General features: G+C 38.2%; 1 protein-coding gene and 1 long non-coding RNA gene across 19 annotated transcripts in view; one reads left to right on the top strand and one right to left on the bottom strand.

The window, feature by feature from the left end:
- LOC129532356 (uncharacterized) overlaps window positions 1-19138 on the bottom strand; it is a 151913-nt gene that overhangs the window by 52103 nt on the left and 80672 nt on the right. The window contains exon 3 of the long non-coding RNA XR_008678055.2: window positions 1436-1514. This is a non-coding gene — a long non-coding RNA (uncharacterized lncRNA). The remainder of the gene's footprint in view (window positions 1-1435; window positions 1515-19138) is intronic.
- Window positions 1-19138, top strand: part of TNIK (TRAF2 and NCK interacting kinase) — a 398334-nt gene that overhangs the window by 350119 nt on the left and 29077 nt on the right. For 10 of the 18 annotated variants that reach the window (XM_063704353.1, XM_055381465.2, XM_019024031.3 and 7 more), the window contains 4 exons: window positions 1190-1287; window positions 2144-2167; window positions 7740-7924; window positions 15515-15644. In XM_063704353.1, coding sequence (XP_063560423.1) covers window positions 1190-1287; window positions 2144-2167; window positions 7740-7924; window positions 15515-15644 — 437 coding nt within the window. The remainder of the gene's footprint in view (window positions 1-1189; window positions 1288-2143; window positions 2168-7739; window positions 7925-15514; window positions 15645-19138) is intronic. The other 8 variants (XM_019024032.3, XM_055381466.2, XM_055381463.2 and 5 more) reach the window with 1 other exon arrangement.

Below are 19138 nucleotides of genomic sequence, written 5' to 3'. Positions count from 1 at the left end.
ATTTCCTTAATTTAGAAAACTACCAGATGTAGTGGCTTATGCCTGTAGTCCTAGGTACCCGGAAGGCCGAGGTAGAAGAATTGCTTAAGCTCAGGAGTTCAAGGCTGCAGTGAGCTATGATGGCCCCACTGTGCTCCAGCCTAGGTGACAGAGCCCCATCTCTAAAACACCTAAAGAAAGAAAACAGCCATTCTGTTACCTTTTTTCTATTTATAGGCAACTTCATATTCTTAGAGCAAATATTTAAATAAACCAAACTTAAACGCATACCATTTTAATTCTCTGATCTGGTTCAGGCTTACTTTTTATTTCCTTCAGCCCCTTGTTCTTCTGGATTAAAAGGGCTGTTGTATCCCTGGTATGTCCCTGTCCAAGAAAGACTACTTTTTAAAAAATAAAAACCACCACTCCTACCCTAAATTGCATCTTCTCTATCTGTAAGCTCATAGACCGCAAAGATGCTATTCACTCTGCAGCTGTCAGGGTCCCCTTGACCTTGCTCTGTACCTCCACCCTAGGGCCCTTCTCCTATAACAACCCCCTTCTTGCCCTCACCTCATTCTTTTATTTTTAAAGGGCTGACACCACTCCCATCTCCAATTAAAAACCATTCCACCAAATAAAATAAATTTTTTTTCCCTCACAAAATTTCAACAAAATAACCTATCCTGATTGGACAAATGATTGATAAAAGAAGAAAACAAGCGTAGAACCTTACAGGCTCATTTAGCATAGTGACTGAGAACAGGACTTTCAGAAATCAGAACTCCAGCTCTGTCTATAATTTCAGTGTGACCTCCGGACAGTTGTGTCATCTTTGTAAATCTATGTTCTGTAAAATAGGAGAATAGTGCCATATCATTGGGTTGGAGTGAGGATTAAATGAGATAATTGACATGGAAAGCATTTAGCACTATGCCTGACACATAAGAAGTGCCCTAGTGGTGATAGTACTTGCTACATTTCTTTTTTTTTTAATTGTTACTAGTGATTTCCAGGTCACAAGCCTAAATGTGTTTGCCTGAACATTATATTTTTTCATGGATGTTTCTTGAGGATTTGCCCAAGTGAATGACGTGTCCACTGAGTAATCTCAATGTGATGACACATCACAGATAATTCATTCAGAACTTGAGCCAGCACTTTTTGATGGCCATCTCTTTCTTGGTCCTCTGTTTTTTTCCTCTAGCCAACAGTAAGTCAGAAGGATCACCTGTGCTCCCCCATGAGCCTGCCAAGGTGAAACCAGAAGAATCCAGGGACATTACCCGGCCCAGTCGACCAGCTGTGAGTGCTTTTCTCTCCAAGAGTTTTGAACTTTTAATTTACCAGAGAACCCACAGGATTAAATAGTTGGGGATACACTCATGATGCAAACAAAAATTGTTGAGATTAGTAAGAACGGATGCTAGAAACATCCTGAAGAAAGTCATACCTGATTAGGAAAGAACTGAAGAGATCTTGGATTGATTCCTCTGCCTTTGGCTATTTGCTGATCGTTAGCAGTCCTTTAACTATAAAACAGGAAGAGAAACAACTATCATTCCATAATTTCTACTCAGCAACTTTGGCAAAAAGATGTTGAAAGTAGCAGTTAAAGAGACTTGGGTACTTTCTATGAATTTCTCTAATCTCTTCTACTCTTTCCCCATATGATTTTCCACATGAATTAATATTACAGTTTTTCTGCTATTTTTCATGCCTCCAGGACTATATTTTCTGGACCAAACTTTTTAAGCAGGGTCCAACAGGCGTCGTAACAACTTAGCATCCAGCTTCACTGCTGTAACATGATAGACCCCCAGGTAGCCTTAAAGAGGAGTATGGAGGCTAAAATTTGAAAGTTGAAAATTAATTTGGGATTAATTACTATCCATTTTTTCTATTTAAATCTCTTGAGAATCTTTTCTGTGAAATGAACGTGAAGCTTTTCGGTTTACTCTTTTTTTAACATCTTAAAGTAACGACGTATACCGAGAGTAATAATGAAGGGATTTGCATCATTCTGGATTGACATTCTCTTTGCCCTTTTGTATTTATCAGTTGCGTACTAACAATTCCAATTTTGTGTCTAATCTGCTGCCTTTCTGCTGGCTTTTCCTCCTTCTGTGGATTCTTCTGGATTGGGTTCCTCTCATTTCAGAGCTATAAAAAAGCTATAGATGAGGTTAGTATTACCTTTTCTTGGTCATGCTTTCACAAAATGTAAATATTAAACTTCTTTCCTAATGCTGACATTCAGAAAGGTGGCCAATGGGAGCAATCTGCGGGGAGGAGATTTGTAGCAAGCTGCTGGGAGGAGTGCCCCTTCAAATGGAAGCCAACTTTAAGACCCTCAAACCTACCCATATAGCTTCAGAGACCTTCCTTCTAAGCTAAAATGTCACTTTTCCAATGTTCCAGTCTGGCTAATGACAAGTATTCATGCTTTATTAATGGCAGTTTCTCCTTCCAGTATCTTCCAATAGCAAACCTGTACTTGCCAGCCTTGCTAGGGAATGGCTCTCAGCAGTTTTACTAACAAGAAAAGAGACATCATTCTAGGACACTCCAAATTTAGAGTGTGTGATTTGTGAACAAGGAGTTAGTAGGTATTGTTAGATTAATTTTGTGGGACATTAACAACAGCATCAGAAGCAACATCAGCTTTAGTTAATGAATCCTGGAAAGTTAAGTGACTTTATTTCCTTGTCTGTGGAGACGTTTTCCATTAGAAAAATATATGGCTTTGTCAGTCGTAGGTAGCTTGCTAAGAAGGATGACTGCCTTACTGCTATTTGTCAGACCTGCATGAATACAGCAGAGTAGAATTTGTTTTTTTAAGATCCAGGCCTTGCAAAGAGTCCTAAATGCATGGAATCTAAAGACTACCATCATGGCTTTAAAGCTGTAGCTCTGCTGAGCACTACTTTTGTGAAATTTAATGGAAAAAGCACTGGCTTTGAGGTCAGCAAGCTGCATTCAAATCTTGGCTCCCCCAATAAATAACTGGCTGAGACTAGTCTCATAACCTCACTGGGCCAGAGTTTCCTCATCTGTAAAATGAGAATAAAAACACCTCCCCATCCCACTTACAAGATTGTTTAGGATCATTTAAGGTAATGTGTGTGAAAGCATTTTATGTGTAACATGCTGCAGAAAGCCAAGGGTTTGATTAAGGTTTGGGCCAGAGGCATGCAGCTATTTTGGCAGGTAGGAGAAGCATGTTTCCATGCATCTGGTCTTCACCGAAGAGCCTCACTTTTTCAGACTTATGGCCACCTCACCACCCAGAGTGACGAGACAGTTATGATCATAGTTGAAGGACTGTTGCTTATAAAAGAATAAGACTCTGCATGTTTGCAGTGTGTGGATGGCATTTATAGAAAGGGAAGAGGAGAGTGTGTTTTTAATTGCTCTGTGCCATGGCCTTGCTTGCCCCTCTCTCTCATAATAGTGAGAAGGACAGGGATTATCACAACTTTTGTCAGTTTTCTTCCAGAACAGGTAAAGAAAGACAGTGAAGTTCTGGTGCTACAGTTGCCAATAAAATGGCTGTGCATGTGCACAACTCAAGAGGAATTACATGAGTTCAGAAATTGGCTTGGAGGGGCCGTCATTAAGGAAAAGGCTCTCACAGATTTCATCTGATTGATTAACCCAGAATATTTTAGGCTTTGAAAAATTGCTCTACTTTTTTTTGGTGTACTGCACCACACTGGACAGAGATGAGAGGGGGCAATGGAGGTATACGTAATTACAAATAATTGAGGGGGTGTGAGCTGCATACTAAAATCTCTGGAGCCATGTATGGTTGGAAAAGCCCTCAGGTGACTATCCTGATCTCTTGAGTATCACTGATCCAAACCACTAAAATAAAGTGGTTCTACCTAACTCAGTGGCTCTCAACCAGGGCTGATTCCTCCACTCCTCTTCCCTTAGGAGACATTTGGCAAAATCTGGAGACAGTTTTGGTTGTCACCACTTCAGAGTAGGAGGCAGTGGTACTGGCATCTTGTGGGTAGAGCAGAGGGGTGCTGCTGCCAAACATCCCGTGGTGCACAGAGAACTCCCTACAATAAAGAATTATCTGGCCCAAAATGTCAACAGTGCCATAATTGAGAAACTTTGAACTACACCTTTCTCCCTTCTCCATTCATAGGTTTTGGTAGGGCTTCCCTCTCAACGACTGTTTTTGCAATTTAGATAACTGGGATTGAAATGAAAAACCTGAAAATCACTTTTGAAATATTGTTGCTTGTTATTGCTAATGATTTAACTTTTTATAAAAATTAATTTGGGGGAGTGTACATTAATTTGACATTGCTTTCTAATGGAATATGAGATTTTGCAGCATAGTCTATTTAATATAGTCTTTGAAAATAAATGGGTTTTCTTTGTTGGCACAATTAAATATGTGACACAAAGATTATACACATAAGAAAACACTGTTTTTACCACTGTTTTTTATTAGTATGTGGGCATCAAAAATTTCAAAGCACATCAATTTAGATTGGATGGAAGGTGAACAATAACTAGGGGTTCAACCTCCTTTTCCCTCAGATGAGGATATTGAAACTAAGTGGCTTGCCCAATGTCATATCTTTAGAGTTCCTAAAAAGAAAATAGTTTAATACAAAGAGAAAAAAAAAAGCTAAAAATTTTTAAACAATAGTTCAAAAATTGAACTAATATTTGAATAAACTATATTGTTTCTAAAAAGGGACCTAAAAGAGCGCCTTTTTAGTCAAGATGTGCATAATAGTTAACCTTTGTTGAATGAAAAATTATATCTAGTTGATTCTAAAAACTGTTAAAGAAGCCTCGTAGCTATCTTCACATTTACTCTGTAGTCAAAAAATCTTACCATCTTGCCATATTTCTTTTTTAGCTATATATTCTCAAATATTTTCATGCTAAATAGCACTTATTTTGTTTTTTAAATACTTTTTAGCTCCAGGCTTGAGACAGCCAAGTAATAAATTACCAAGAAGGCTCATTATATGGAGAAAATTTGTATTGTCAGAGAATAAAATATATGAAAATAGAATTGAACCCAATGGTGTTAACATTAGATTGTGTTTATTTCCTATAACTTTGCTATTATAAATTTTTCAATACTGGATGGATAAGAAACAAAACTTCAGCTAAACACATAGGTTCTTAGCAATGGAAGATTAATTTTCTTTGACTACAGGTATTACTTTGGAATTATTCATTATTTTTACCTTTTCATAGGGATTCTTGTATATGTCTCGCCTCCAAACTGTTAACAATTAAACTTAAAGGAAATTTTCAATTATTTCTAATGTTTCAGGGCAGAGAGCTTTTTAGTAACACAGAAGCAAAAAATTCTCATTAAAAGCAAAATTATTAAGCAGTTCAGAACTTTAAAGTGTTTCTAAATACAATGTTTAGAAAAATGTAGGTCATTTTAACAAGTGAAAGTTTTTTTAAATCAGTAGCCTGTGGACTAAATATTTATAAAATAATTTTGATTTTTTAGAATTTCTTTTGTCTCGTTTTGAAATGTCAGAGAAAAGGAAAATAAACCTCTGGGGAAAATGTATCATTAATTAAAATAAACCATAGCCAAGAGTATTATATTTTACTCAGAATTATTAACAATAGAGATAAACTCTTTTAAACCATATTCTCTCTTTAAATTATATAAAATGTAATTCTTAATAACAAGTAACATTTTTAAATGCTAGCTATATTCTTTGATGAGACTTAACACAGTCCTAATATACAGATGTCAGAATACAAAATAAATTTATCTAATTTTTCATTATTTCACTGGTTTGGAGGATGATAATATCCTTTTCTTTCATAGCCTTAACAAATATCTAGACTTTATTTTCCCATAGTACTCAAGAATAGCATACCCTTCACTTTCTTCTTCATTTGATAAAGTCTTCATTTGATAAAGATAAGCATTGACAATTGCCAGGAGGAAATAAGAAGTAAAAGTTGAAATTCAGATATTAGCTTTTCCTATTTTGGCTAATTGCCAAAGAAACCAGAAATTTGCATAACATTATACCTATGTTATGGTTTTCCTCTTCTTTTTATAATATACATTACATTTAAACAGAGTTAGCCTTCTAAATACAATTCTATTTTCACTTTCACAGATGGAGCAAATACATTCACCGAGATTGAGGCATGTGCAAATGTGCATGTGTGCAAAAGCCCTAGCCAAGTGTGTTTTTGTATGTAATGCAAAGGTTGAATTTTTAGCAGCTTCCATATTTTAAGGGTTTCAAATCAGGTGTCATCAAGACAAATTTAAAAGTCATTTTGCTTTCCCTTTGATTTCTATGAAATTAGAAAGAAATGACCCTTCAGTTAACACTATGAATTGCCTAAATTTCTAGACCACGTAAAACACCTAAAGTGTTTCCTTTCCTAGTGTGAACCAAAACAGTAATGCCTGACATACAGGTGGCAGTAGAGAAACAATGTTTTGTTGTATTCTCAAAATAAAATTATAATTTAACTATACACATTTATCACAGCTTTTCTTTTAACCGATTAGGATAGATTATCCAATGTCATCACCCAGGTTGCTCTAATCCTACATCAGGTGAATTGGATGCATACATTTTTGGATTGAAATAAAGAGAGAATATGGCCATAGAAAACTGTGGGATTTAGTATTTTTCAATGAGTTTCTTTCTCCCTAATCCCCTGTCTCTCACTGAATGCTCTGATTCCCACATGGGTCACTAATATAGGGAGAAATGGTAAGACTGATGTCAAATTGCTTTTTCCTCATTTGCATGCTGTGTGCCATGGGCAGTTTAACCCATGCAAATTAGAGCGGCCATGCTTTTGCAGAACTGCTTCCCTCTGCATTGCTCTGAAAGCATGTAAAATAAAAGGTAGTCGGATATTCAGCACACTGCCTGCAGTATGCCTGGTGATTAAATACCACATCATCACATCCATAAGGCTAAAGGTTTCATCATACTCATGGAAAACTCAAAATTATCTCTTCCTTTTGGTATTTGCACATTCATTTTAGTGTTCTTCACCAGGATTTCTGCCAGATGACTGGAATTTAAAACAAAAGAAAATGAAACACCTATCATTTTGGAAGAGAACTCTTTTTGTTGTTGTTGTTCCTCTTGATTAATTCAGTTCTGTGGCTGTAAATTTCAGTGGCGCTAGACTTTAGGATGGGCCATGATTTGATGTGGTACCTCTATTCTCCAGGGAATGATGACACACCAAATGAGTCATTGTAGTAGCTGGAACCTTGGGAATTGCTCTGTTCTATGACTGACTGATGCTAAATTTTGGTACAGTAGCAATCATAAGAGGGGAAAAGCCATCACTGTGGCTTGGGCAGGAGTCCCAGAATACTGGGGTACAATTTCTAATCCCATCTATTTTCCCATTAACTCTGGGGGTGACCAGCTTCACCTTTCCAAAATAAAATGAGAACCCAATGTTTGTATATATGTGTATACACACAATGTACATACACATATGTACACATATATATTCAGAACTGAACAGTCTCAGTCTAGCTATTGGTTTTGAACAAAGTTTAAATTGATTTCATCTTTCTTTTCTAGCTTCTACACGCTACAAACATCATTTTCTTAGTTCCATGCAGTAACTATGTTTGTCACAGTTCTATATAGAGCTTTTTTTTTTTCTTGTTGCTTAAGCTGGAGCACTGACTTGCTGAGAGATGTAGCTTTGGTCGTATCTACCATTCATATGCTGAACAAATTTTTCTTTCATAGGATCTGACGGCATTAGCCAAAGAACTAAGAGAACTCCGGATTGAAGAAACAAACCGCCCAATGAAGAAGGTGACTGATTACTCCTCCTCCAGTGAGGAGTCAGAAAGTAGCGAGGAAGAGGAGGAAGATGGAGAGAGCGAGACCCATGATGGGACAGTGGCTGTCAGCGACATACCCAGACTGATGTAAGAGAACTACTTTTAAAAGCGACATACCCAGACTGATGTAAGAGAACTACTTTTAAAATGTAGACCAGGAGGGGACTAGGTTTCCAAAATAAAAGGACAAAAAAATATGAGTTAAATGTAAGATTGTGTATGGGTCTGTGGCAAGATAAATTGACTTTCGGGACTTGGGTTTTTGTTGGAGCATAGTTCTATAATTATCTCTATCTATGGACACAATCACTTAGAATATGTAGCATTTTTGGACTGCATACACTTTACCTATCCATTGCCAATGGATTGACTGTCCTTTCGGCGACTCTTTCTTGTTCTTTTCATCTTAAGGGCAAACAATATCGACAACCAGACCATTGATACATGCCTTCCCCTCTAAAACTGAAACACTGAAATCATGGGCAATGACATTTAGGGATTAAAATTAACAACATAAAACATGTATTTCTAAAACATGTATTTCATTACCACCACTGCCACCAACAAGCAAGGAGAAATGCACAAGCCAGCATGCGTTACCATCCCAGCAAAAGAATCAGGACTCAAATAATCATGCAGAGAAAGTTCCAAAATATACCCCGTTATGATTTTCTACTTTATTCCCTTCATGGCTTCTTTTTCTGGATCCATTTTTCTGTGTTCTGTGTCTTTGCCACATACTTTCTGTCAGCCTCTTTGCAGTTCTCTTTTTATGTATTTACATGTATATTTATATGTACCTATATTTTCTTTAGTAATTGTAGCCTTTTTCTTTCTTTTTTTTTTTTTCAAGGTGAGGAGGCAGCTCATTTTTTTTTTTCTTATTGGAGTGGATCCCGTGAAAGAACCTGCCCTTATCCCCTGTTGCTTCCCCAGTTCCTCCACCTAGTAAGCACAAGGTGTTTGTGCCCTGGTCTGCTACAACTTTGATAGAATGAGATGCTAATTTTTCCATCTTCACACTTCAATCACCTCTATTTCTTTGGCTCAGCTACTAGCATTGATTATCATTTCACACTCACTCTATATAAAAAAGAAGCCATTTCAGGCCACAAATTATTGTCCAATTCAGCAGGGACTGGAGAGGCAGGGCTGGCCAGTCTAAAGGGAATGTCATCCACTGATTAACATCATTACATACAAGCAATTCTCAGAGGCAAATCTAATTAACGTACCTGAAAAATCCATACTGGTTATTTTGCTGTTGATGACCCAGTTGCTGACAGCTCTAAATATGCTAAAATATGACATTTTGAAACAAATTGCATTAAATTGCCTTTTTAAAAGTAAATAAAATTGTTCTAGAGGCAAAATCACTAATCCAGAACATTTCTGCAAAACATGCTGGCCCTTTTAGTTTTTGTCTTGACTCAGAATTGCTTAATTCTTCTGACAGATGTTTTGAACTCCTTTTAAGCACTGAGCATGCAAGCATCAGGATGAGAGAAGATTATGAAATTAAAAGGTTGCTAAAACTCTCACTATGTGATAGCCCTGCTGGAGGCTTTAAGAGATCTGATAAGTTCATACTTGGATTTTGTCTTCCAAAAGTTTATATGCTAGTTGGAGAATGACAAAATTACACATGGAAAACTGCAGGCTAATATAAACATTTGGAGGAACAACCAAAGATGTTCATTAGCATTTGGGTTTTAGGTCCCCTATCATATTTTGCAAGGCTATTAATGGTGTTCACCCTCCTACCTTTAAAGGCAAATCTAGGACTTACTCCCCACTGTAGAAACACCCACCTTTCTCAAATTTCCTGAATAGACCATTCTTCACTTCCATCTGGCATTTCCTGTTCCTTTAGAAATCACCTACTCACAGCCCCGCCTGCATAGGTAGAGCCTGCCCCCTCTTCTGTGCTACCGCTGTATGTTGTGTGTATTCCTGCATCTTCATGTAGTGCCTTGAATCAGGATTGTTTATTAGGTCTTTGTCTCCTTTTCTGGACTATAATATCTTTCAGGGTAAGGGTTATGCCTTACTCATCTCTCTTGCTCTTAACATGTTCCATGTTGTCTGGAATACAGTGGGTCTTCAGTGACTCTAATTTACGTTTAATTGCACTGAATTTGAAATTGCAAGTTCTGACTTTGAAGAAGAGTTTATAGTCAATTCTATACAAATAACTGTCAGCAAGATTTAAAAAAAAAAAATTCTGAGGTAATATTAGAATCCCAAGCAGGGGGAAGAGTTGAAGTAAAGACACAGAAAGTTGACTTTGGTGGGAATGTATGGTGTATGGGGTGGAGGGGAGTCTGGACTAGTGAAATCAGACCAAGAAGTGTGCTCTTTATATGTAGCCATTGGAAACCATTGAACGTATCTTGAGTTCAGTGTTATATTTGAGGGAGATTATTTCAGCAAGACGATTTGAAAAGGGAACAGACTGGAGACTGGTAAAGTAATTCAGAGGCTCTATTACTATAATCTGCATAAGAAATAATGAACTGAGACTATCATGGAATGCTGATAGTGGAGGCAAGACTTGACATGGTTCTTAAGGGATTGGTAAATTTTAGATAGATGGAAATGATTGTTTAAGAACATTTAAAATACGTGATTATATATGTAAGAAAATAAGGGTACAAAGGGTGCAAATGTATGTGTGTATGTTTACTTCAATTTGTAAATATATGTATTTTTATATTGCATATAAAATATATATAGTCTGTTCTACAATGTGATGGTTGCATGCCTGAGAAATTTCATACTATTAAAAGTTCATTATAAAACAATATTTAGGAATTGAGTATTTGGGGGCCAGAGTGCCTTTTATATACATTCTTATTACCTTTATTTTCTTTTGTTAAGGTAAACCTCTATATTTTGTGCCATATATTTTTAAAGCAGAAAACAAAAATATATTGTAGCTCAGTTCCCACCATGAAGTAAACACAGAGAAGCTTCTCAGAAATCAGAAATGGAGCACCAGCCATTTTGACAAACAGCTGTGGTTTCTGATGTTTAAAACAATAGCTTTATTCTATGCACTGTGCTGGTTTTGCATTTATTTTATAAGATATAACTTATGAGAGTGCACTTAACTAAATTTGTATTCCCCAACTAACCAATTGCAGTATTTCCCAATTCCTCATGCATAGAAAAATGAGTGGAGGGAAATACACCAAAATTATAAAAGTGATTACCTCTGGGTAATATAATTATGGGAGATTTTTATTTTATGTATATCCCCAATTATATGATGGGCATGTACTACTTTATAATCAGGAAAAAAAAATAAAAGCTTTATAGAATAAAAAGAATGGAAGGAAAGGCATTTAATTTGATTTGCATCACATCAAGCAAGCCAAAGAGGCAACCTTAGGTATTAGTGTCTTCCCTCAAATACCAGCAAATGCTCCAGAAGGGAAGATTTCTCCACTGTAAAATGACTCTTTTATTTCTCCTTTTTTTCTATGCTATACCCTTTGGAAGGAAGCCACTATGCACGGCCCACACTTGAGGAGTGGGGAATCATGCATTCCCTCCTGTAGGGTAGAATAGCTACATAATTTATTTAGAATTCTTCTGCACAGATTTGTCTCCTCTATTTATTTATTAATTTATTCCATCATTTATATCAGTATAGATTCATGGATATAATCTTTATTTTGTTGCTCAAATTTTCCAGTTTTGACCTTGGGAGCTCTTTCAGTTAGCTCCTGTGCCTCTTTGACTGACATGCCTCCACCTCCCCTTGCTTGTTTGTAAATTCCCATTCCAACAGTCAGAAACCTGGCTTCTGCCATCAACTACTGTATTAGTCCATTTCCATACTGCTATGAAGAAATACTTGAGAGTGTATAAAGTTATAAAGAAAAAGAGGTTTAATGGACTCACAGTTCCACATGGCTAGGGGGGCCTCACAATCATGGTAGAAGGTGAATGAGGAGCAAAGGCACGTCTTACATGGCGGCAGGCAAGAGAGCATGTGCAGGGGAACTGCCCTTTATAAAACCATCAGATGTCCTGAGATGTATTCACTATCACAAGAACAGCACAGGAAAAACCCACCTCCATGATTCAATTACCTCCTACCGGGTCACTCCCATGTTGTGGGATTATGGAAGTTACAATGCAAGATGAGATTTGGGTAGGGACACGGCCACATCATATCAACCACCCATTTACTTAATTGTGCACATCCAGTATTTTTGTATAGTAGTATCAAATTTGTTAACGTATAACCTCATGGGAAACAGCTTTGTCAACTACAGTGTACACTGTTTATGCACAGTTCCTCTTGCCTTTAGTATTACAGACTCCACTCATTTCCAAGGTTACTTAGATCAATGCCTTTTTGCCGCATTTCTCCTCACTGAAGTTGTTCATACATTTGTAATATGGTGAGATTCTCTTATCACAGTTTTTAACATTCTTTCCTGGGAGCTTCTGATGTCCTCAATGATTTTTTAAAATTTGTATACATTAAGTTTAACTCTTTTTCCTGTAAAGTTCTATGATATATCTGAATAGATTTTTTGTTATTCTATGATAACCACCCAATTATAAGAAAATTATTTTGGCACATCCTAGTGAACCCAACTTCATAAAATTGTAAAACTTAACATTGATTGCTCAAGATATTTTAAATATGCAAATAATATCCTGATAGCCAATTACTTATCAATTCACAGAAGAGCTATATTTTTACAATAAATCTGAATGAAATCTCTGTTAGACATTAAACAAAGCCCTTGACCCAAGATCTTCAGTGATTTAATAAACATTTATTATGTGCTACCTGCATTCCAGGCACCATGCTTGGCACTGAAAATACCAACATTAATGAGATCTGATCATTGCAGGACTGTGTATTGAATGCAGTGGTAGAGATGCACAAAGGGCAATGTGGAGGCAGAGTGAAGAGCCACCTAAACCATTCCAGTGAGGCTGGGATGGGTTTGGAGGTACCTGAACTATAGCTTAAAGAATGAGTTAGCCAGAGGGAGGCAGAGAATAGAAAAGAATCTTCCAGGTAAAGAGGGCAGGCTAAAGTCACCAGGGATTTTCTAGCATAATGTGCATAGGAAACTTTTATAAGTTAAATGCTGGTAGAGTTAGAAGTTGGGGCAGGATTTTGTTAAAAAAAATTAGGTTAGTGAGACAGGCAAGAACTAGATAATGGAGAGCTTGTAAGCCACAGTAAGGAGCTTCAAGTTTATCCTGTGGTTGATGGGGAGCTACTGAAGATTGAAAGTAGAAGAGTGATTCGGACTTGGTCAGATTTGTGTTTTGGAGGGCTCACTTTCACAGCTGTGAGGAGTGGATATGAGGGGGAAAGGACTGAAGATGGGGTGGCCACCAAGAAAACTGTTATTCAGGTAACAGAGGAAGCAGGTCTGACTAGGACAGGAGAACTTGATTGTATAAGCATCAGCCTGGCAGATGCCACCAGGCCAACTGAGCCCCTGACAATAGCAAAGAACCCCTTTCTGATAAATAAGAAAAGTTGCTGCCCTCATGGAAGACTCTTGATAAGTACTTCATTGATTTATTGGCTTTATATCATTTTGTCCCAAACAAGTACTTAAGGCACAAAGGAAGAAAGAAGAGCAAGAAAAAAAAATGGAAGATACACACAAGATAAACAAATGAGTGAAGAAATGATATTTTGAAAACTGATTTACCAATCTATCAAAATGCCAGGAATTCAATTTTTTTTCCCATGTCTCTGAACACTATTAAAAGCTCCTTTCTAGGAATGAAATGTTGAAAATGAAAATGCCTCTTTGGAATTTCTTCCCAAACACATCAGTTCTAGCCCATATTTAGATTCATTCAATCCACTGCGCCAGTTTAGTAATTGCAATGGAAGCTTCTTACTATACATTTTCTTGTCTGGACTCCCCCTGTCATCTTTTCACTTGTCTGTTTTGGATAAAAATCCTTGAAATATGTCTTTCTCTGCCCCAGAGACATCATAAATCTGGTGTATTTCTTGTTTCTTAGATGGAAGATTCCAGTAATTCTTTGGACTTTCATAAGATCCAAGAGGCCAGAGATATTTTTAAATATATAAGAAACAATGAAAATAAAAGAAAAAAATGATTAAAGTTGCAATTAATATGCCTAGAGAGAAATAAGCCTTGATAACTTTCCTATTTTTAGAAAACCCACTTTAAAAGAGAGGCAGATGCTAAAATAGGAGAACAACAAGTATCGCATTAACAACCAAAATCCTTCTTCCAGCAGCCATGTTGTACCAACCTCAACCTGTGGTGTGTGGTTCTCAATTCCCCTGAGCTCCTAAACCAGAGAAATTCTGTGTCATGCAAATGAGGCACTCCTGATAGAGTGAAGCTCACTATGAGCAGTCAGTCATCACTTTTTGAGCCCTGGCACTGTGCTCTGTGCTACAGGACAGGAAACATCAGTCTGTGTTCTCAAGGAGTATGCTGAGATCCTGTTACCTTCTCTCATTATACTGTAAACATGATAGCAAGAAAAGAACTGAAAATAAATATACCACCATGCAGGATGATTACAGAGGCTGAGTGTTGTTTAAGTTAAACCTCCTAGTTTATGGATGCCCCAATAAGCCAGAATGTTCTTAGTAGATATTTCTTCTTTATAGAAGCATAAAGCCCATGGATCTAATGATTATTTTTTGCATTCCTAGTATGTGACAACTCTAGCCTGGGTACTGGGTAATAATAATGAACAAAGAGACAAGGACTCTGCCATCACAAGCAATGAGAGGGAAGGAGAAAGGGAGAATTCAAAAGATAAGATAATTGCAAATTGTGATGAGAACTATTAAGGAAAAAGGGTGAAGAGAAAAGAAGAGGGGCTGTTGGGACAAGACATAGGTGATAAGAGCAGACTTCTCACAGAAAGCATCATGTAGGATGAATGAGAGGGAACCAACCAAGGCCAGAGTGGAAAGAACTTTCCAGGCAGAGGGAACAGCATGTGTAAAAGTAGGTCAGGTTGTCTGCTGCCCAAAGAAGGAGGGCAGGGGTCAGGGGAGATCATGCAGAGCCTGGTGACTCCTGGTGCCAACTTCAGTGTTTTTTCCAGGTAAAGCCAAACGCTTGCTCAGTCTGGCTACTGGGCAGAGAATAGGTCAAGAGGGGATGCTGCAAAAGTGGGGCCAGTCCAGACATCAACACACATTAAAATTAATATGAGATTGGCAGGGCGCGGTGGCTCACGCCTATAATCCCAGCACTTTGGGAGGCCAAGACGGGCAGATCACAAGGTCAGGGGATCGAGACCATCCTGGCTAACACGGTGAAACCCCGTCTCTACTAAAAATACAAAAAAAATTAGCTGGGCATGGTGGTGGGCACCTGCAGTCCCAGCTACTCGGGAGGCTGAGGCAGAAGAATGGCGTGAACCCGGGAGGCAGAGCTTGCAGTGAGTCGAGATTGCGCCACTGCACTCCAGCCTGGGTGACAAAGTGAGACTCCTTCTCAAAAAAAAAAAAAAAAATTAATATGAGATGTACTGAAGACCACTGACATGTACACTTAAAATTGGTACAATGGTAAATTTTATGTTATTAATATGTATATTTTACCATAACAAAAATAATGAATATGGACAGGAAACAGATATTTCCTAAAGATACATTGCCATGAATGTTGTTCCTTCTCATCTCAGACCAACAGGAGCTCCAGGCAGCAACGAGCAGTACAATGTGGGAATGGTGGGGACGCATGGGCTGGAGACCTCTCACGCGGACAGTTTCAGCGGCAGTATTTCAAGAGAAGGAACCTTGATGATTAGAGAGGTAAGTTGGTATAAAAACTGTGTAGAGGAAATGCCATTTCTTAAGTGGTTTTTACATTAAAGCTTTCACAGAGAATGCCTATGGCATGTATTTTAAGTATGGGGAATTCTTGGGGGAGGGAGGACCTGTGCTTCTAAATAGTTGAGTGATTTTAATTGTCTGCTGCCTTCTTCCCTGTATTCTTCTAAGCTCTGGCAGTGTGACTTAATTATATTAGTCCAGATTCTTCAGCAGGAGCTATGCAAATCAGAATATAGCATTTGGGCCTGAGGATATAAAATTGCAAACTCAGATGTTTCCTACAACAGGAAAACAGAAGTGAATGGTCTCTCTGAATAGCATCACTGGCCTTGTTATGTCTCTTCTCCCCATGGTTTAATCTTTGTGGATTTCGTATAAAAAATGCTCAATAGTTCCAAGAAATGATGATATCATCTTATCTTGTTAAATTAACATTAAAACAACCATTAAGTTATTTTATTGAAAGAACAAAGAAATAGGCAGATCTACTTTAAAAATGTACCTTGGAACTTTGGTTGAATTTTTTTTTAAACTCTAGGAACATCATTTCATTTGGGGGGGTGGCACATGTTCCCTTTCATCTGTCCTTCTGACATGCAGTAACTCCCCACTGTGTCCATGCTAACCAGAAAGACCCTGACAAATTGAAATCCATCTTTTCCTCTTTTTCACTTCATCATCACCATGCAAGTTTGAGTGCAGATATTTACTTGGAAGGAAAGAAATGGCTGAGAACATTGGGCAAATGTTACCTGACCTCTCCCTGCATCCATCTATAAAATTTTATAAATAATAGCATACAACTTATAAGATGGTTGAGAATATGGAGTTAGTAAATTAAGCATTCAATAAATGTTAACTATTTTATTTCACTCTCTCCTCAGAAATGAATTCTCCTTTTACTTGTTATCACCATCCAGTCCTCCCTCTGAAACATAAACATACGTCATCTGTTTTTCCTCTTCAGCCAGGACAGAGTTGGGAAACTCTAATAGCAGACTTTGCTCTCCAAAAAGGCAAAGGGCATCTCACTTTCGTAAGAAAGAAAGGAACTGTAGTTTTGAGATGAATAAGGCCTTTGAAATAATAATTGGCAGTGGGGCTATAACTGGAAGACTAGTTCACAAAGCAACTTGCTAGAATTTCATTTTATGTCCTTGTTGAATCTTTCAAGTAGCCTTTAAAGAGTCCTTTCACGTATGCCTGAAATGAAAAATGGACTTGGCTGCTGAAATTGACATTGTGTAGTGCTGGCATATAAATCTCTTAATGTGGTTAATGGATAATTTCAATGGAAGTGTAGAAGGCTTCTATCCCTATAACTTACCACTTAGGAAAACATGAGGGAGAATGTTCTGGAGTGAGTTGCTGTTTGACTCCAGATAAAAGGACTCCGATTTCTAATGTGGCTTAAAATTTGCTTGAGTCTTTATGACAGAGTCAATACCTCCAAGTAGACATTTGGAGCCACATTTTCAGTTCATTGCCAGCCACATCCAAATGGCTCCATGTTATTCATAGCACTCCAGTATTCTATGACCACAACCTGTCACTTTGAAAACAGCATTTGCAGCCGGGCGCGGTGGCTCATGCCTGTAATCCCAGCACTTTGGGAGGCCGAGGCGGGCGGATCACGAGATCAGGAGATCGAGACCATCCTGGCTAACACGGTGAAACCCCGTCTCTACTAAAAATACAAAAAATTAGCCAGGCGTCATGGCGGGCGCCTGTAGTCCCAGCTACTCAGGAGGCTGAGGCAGGAGAATGGCGTGAACCCGGGAGGCAGAGGTTTCAGTGAGCGGAGATCATGCCACTGCACTCCAGCCTGGGCGACAGAACGAGACTCTGTCTAAAAAAAAAAAAAAAAAAAAAAAAGAAAGAAAGAAAATAGCATTTGCCAGTGTCTTATAGGAATTTGATCTATTAAGGAACCCAAAATCTTTTTGTCCTCTCAATTTCCAATTCTGCCTTCCTCAAATGTGGGTTTTTTAAATAACAAACTGTATTAGTTGGGGTTCTCCAGAGAAAGAGAATATTTACATATGTAGAAAGAGAGACTGCTTTATTATTATTATTATTATTATTATTATTATATTATTATCATTATTATTATTTTTGGAGATGGAGTCTCGCTCTGTCACCCAGGCTGGAGTGCAGTGGTGCAATCTCGGCTCACTGCAACCTCCACCTCCTGGGTTCAGGCGATTCCCCTGCCTCAGCCTCCCAAGTAGCTGAGACTACGGGTGCATGCCCAGCTAAATTTTTGTATTTTAGTAGAGATGGGGTTTCACCGTGTTGCCCAGGCTGGTCTCAAACTCCTGAGCTCAGGCAATCTGCCCGCCTTGACCTCCCAAAACGCTAGGATTACAGGCGTGAGCTACCACGCCCGGCCGAGAGACTGCTTCATTATGAGGATGTAGCTCATACGATATGGAGGCTGAGAAGTCCCATGATCTGCCATATGCAAGCTGGAGGCCCAGGGAAGCTGTTGGTATAAATCCTAGTTGGAAGCTGGGTGAAGATGAGATGAAATGTCCCACTTCAACCAGTGGAGAAGAAAAAGAGGGAGAAAATTCCTTCTTCCTCTGCCTTTTGTTTTGTTCAGGTCCCCAGCAGATTAGATGATGCCCATCCAACTTGGAAAGGGCAATCTACTTTACTGAGTCTACCAATTAAATGCTAATTGCATCCAGAAACACTTACAGACACACCAGAAAAAATGTTTAACCGAGGCACCCCATGGTCTAGTCAAGTTGACACATAAAATTAACCATCATCAAACCTTGAGCTGAAAATTACTAAAAGTACATGTTTAAACAAGATAAATGCAGGTTAAAGTTTATCCCTGACAAAATAAGAACATAAAATAAAAACTCATTATAATAAGATTTAGCTTATAGGGTGCTATTAGTACAGTTCTCCAAGATGAACTTTAGGAGAACTCACCCAACTTGTCATCTTGTGGAGTGGACTAGATGGTTCTATAAGAACATACCACTCTAACACTCATGATCCTGTCAGATGCACAAATTTCCCCTTGTAGTGCATACCCTTATCCCTGTGGTTCTACCTATCCCTATCCTATAGCCCCACAGGACCACTTTTTACTCGGTTCTAGAATGCACCACACCAGCTGTGAGCTGCCATTTGTCCATGGAAGCTCATCTGCTGGAAGAGGTATTTTGTATTCTCCACTGCTACCCACACTTCACCAAAAGCAGGTCCCTGTTCTCAATCTTCCTTATCTCCTACAAGCCTCTACTGGGACTCCATGGACCTTTGTCCACAGCACCTTCCTGGTATCAGCTGGTATCTTTTCAGCATTGATCCTCCTCACTGAACCAGAACACTAGCTTGTCATCATGAAGGCTCTTTGGGTTACAAGTAATGAGTAAAAGAACCCACTTAATACAGAGTAAGCAAAAAAAAAAAAAAAAAAGAAAGAAAGAAAAAAAAGAACATTTTTTAAGTGG

Source organism: Gorilla gorilla, chromosome 2 (genome assembly GCF_029281585.2).
Source record: "Gorilla gorilla gorilla isolate KB3781 chromosome 2, NHGRI_mGorGor1-v2.1_pri, whole genome shotgun sequence".
NCBI lineage: Eukaryota > Metazoa > Chordata > Mammalia > Primates > Hominidae > Gorilla > Gorilla gorilla.
This window is presented reverse-complemented; position numbering and strand designations above follow the sequence as displayed.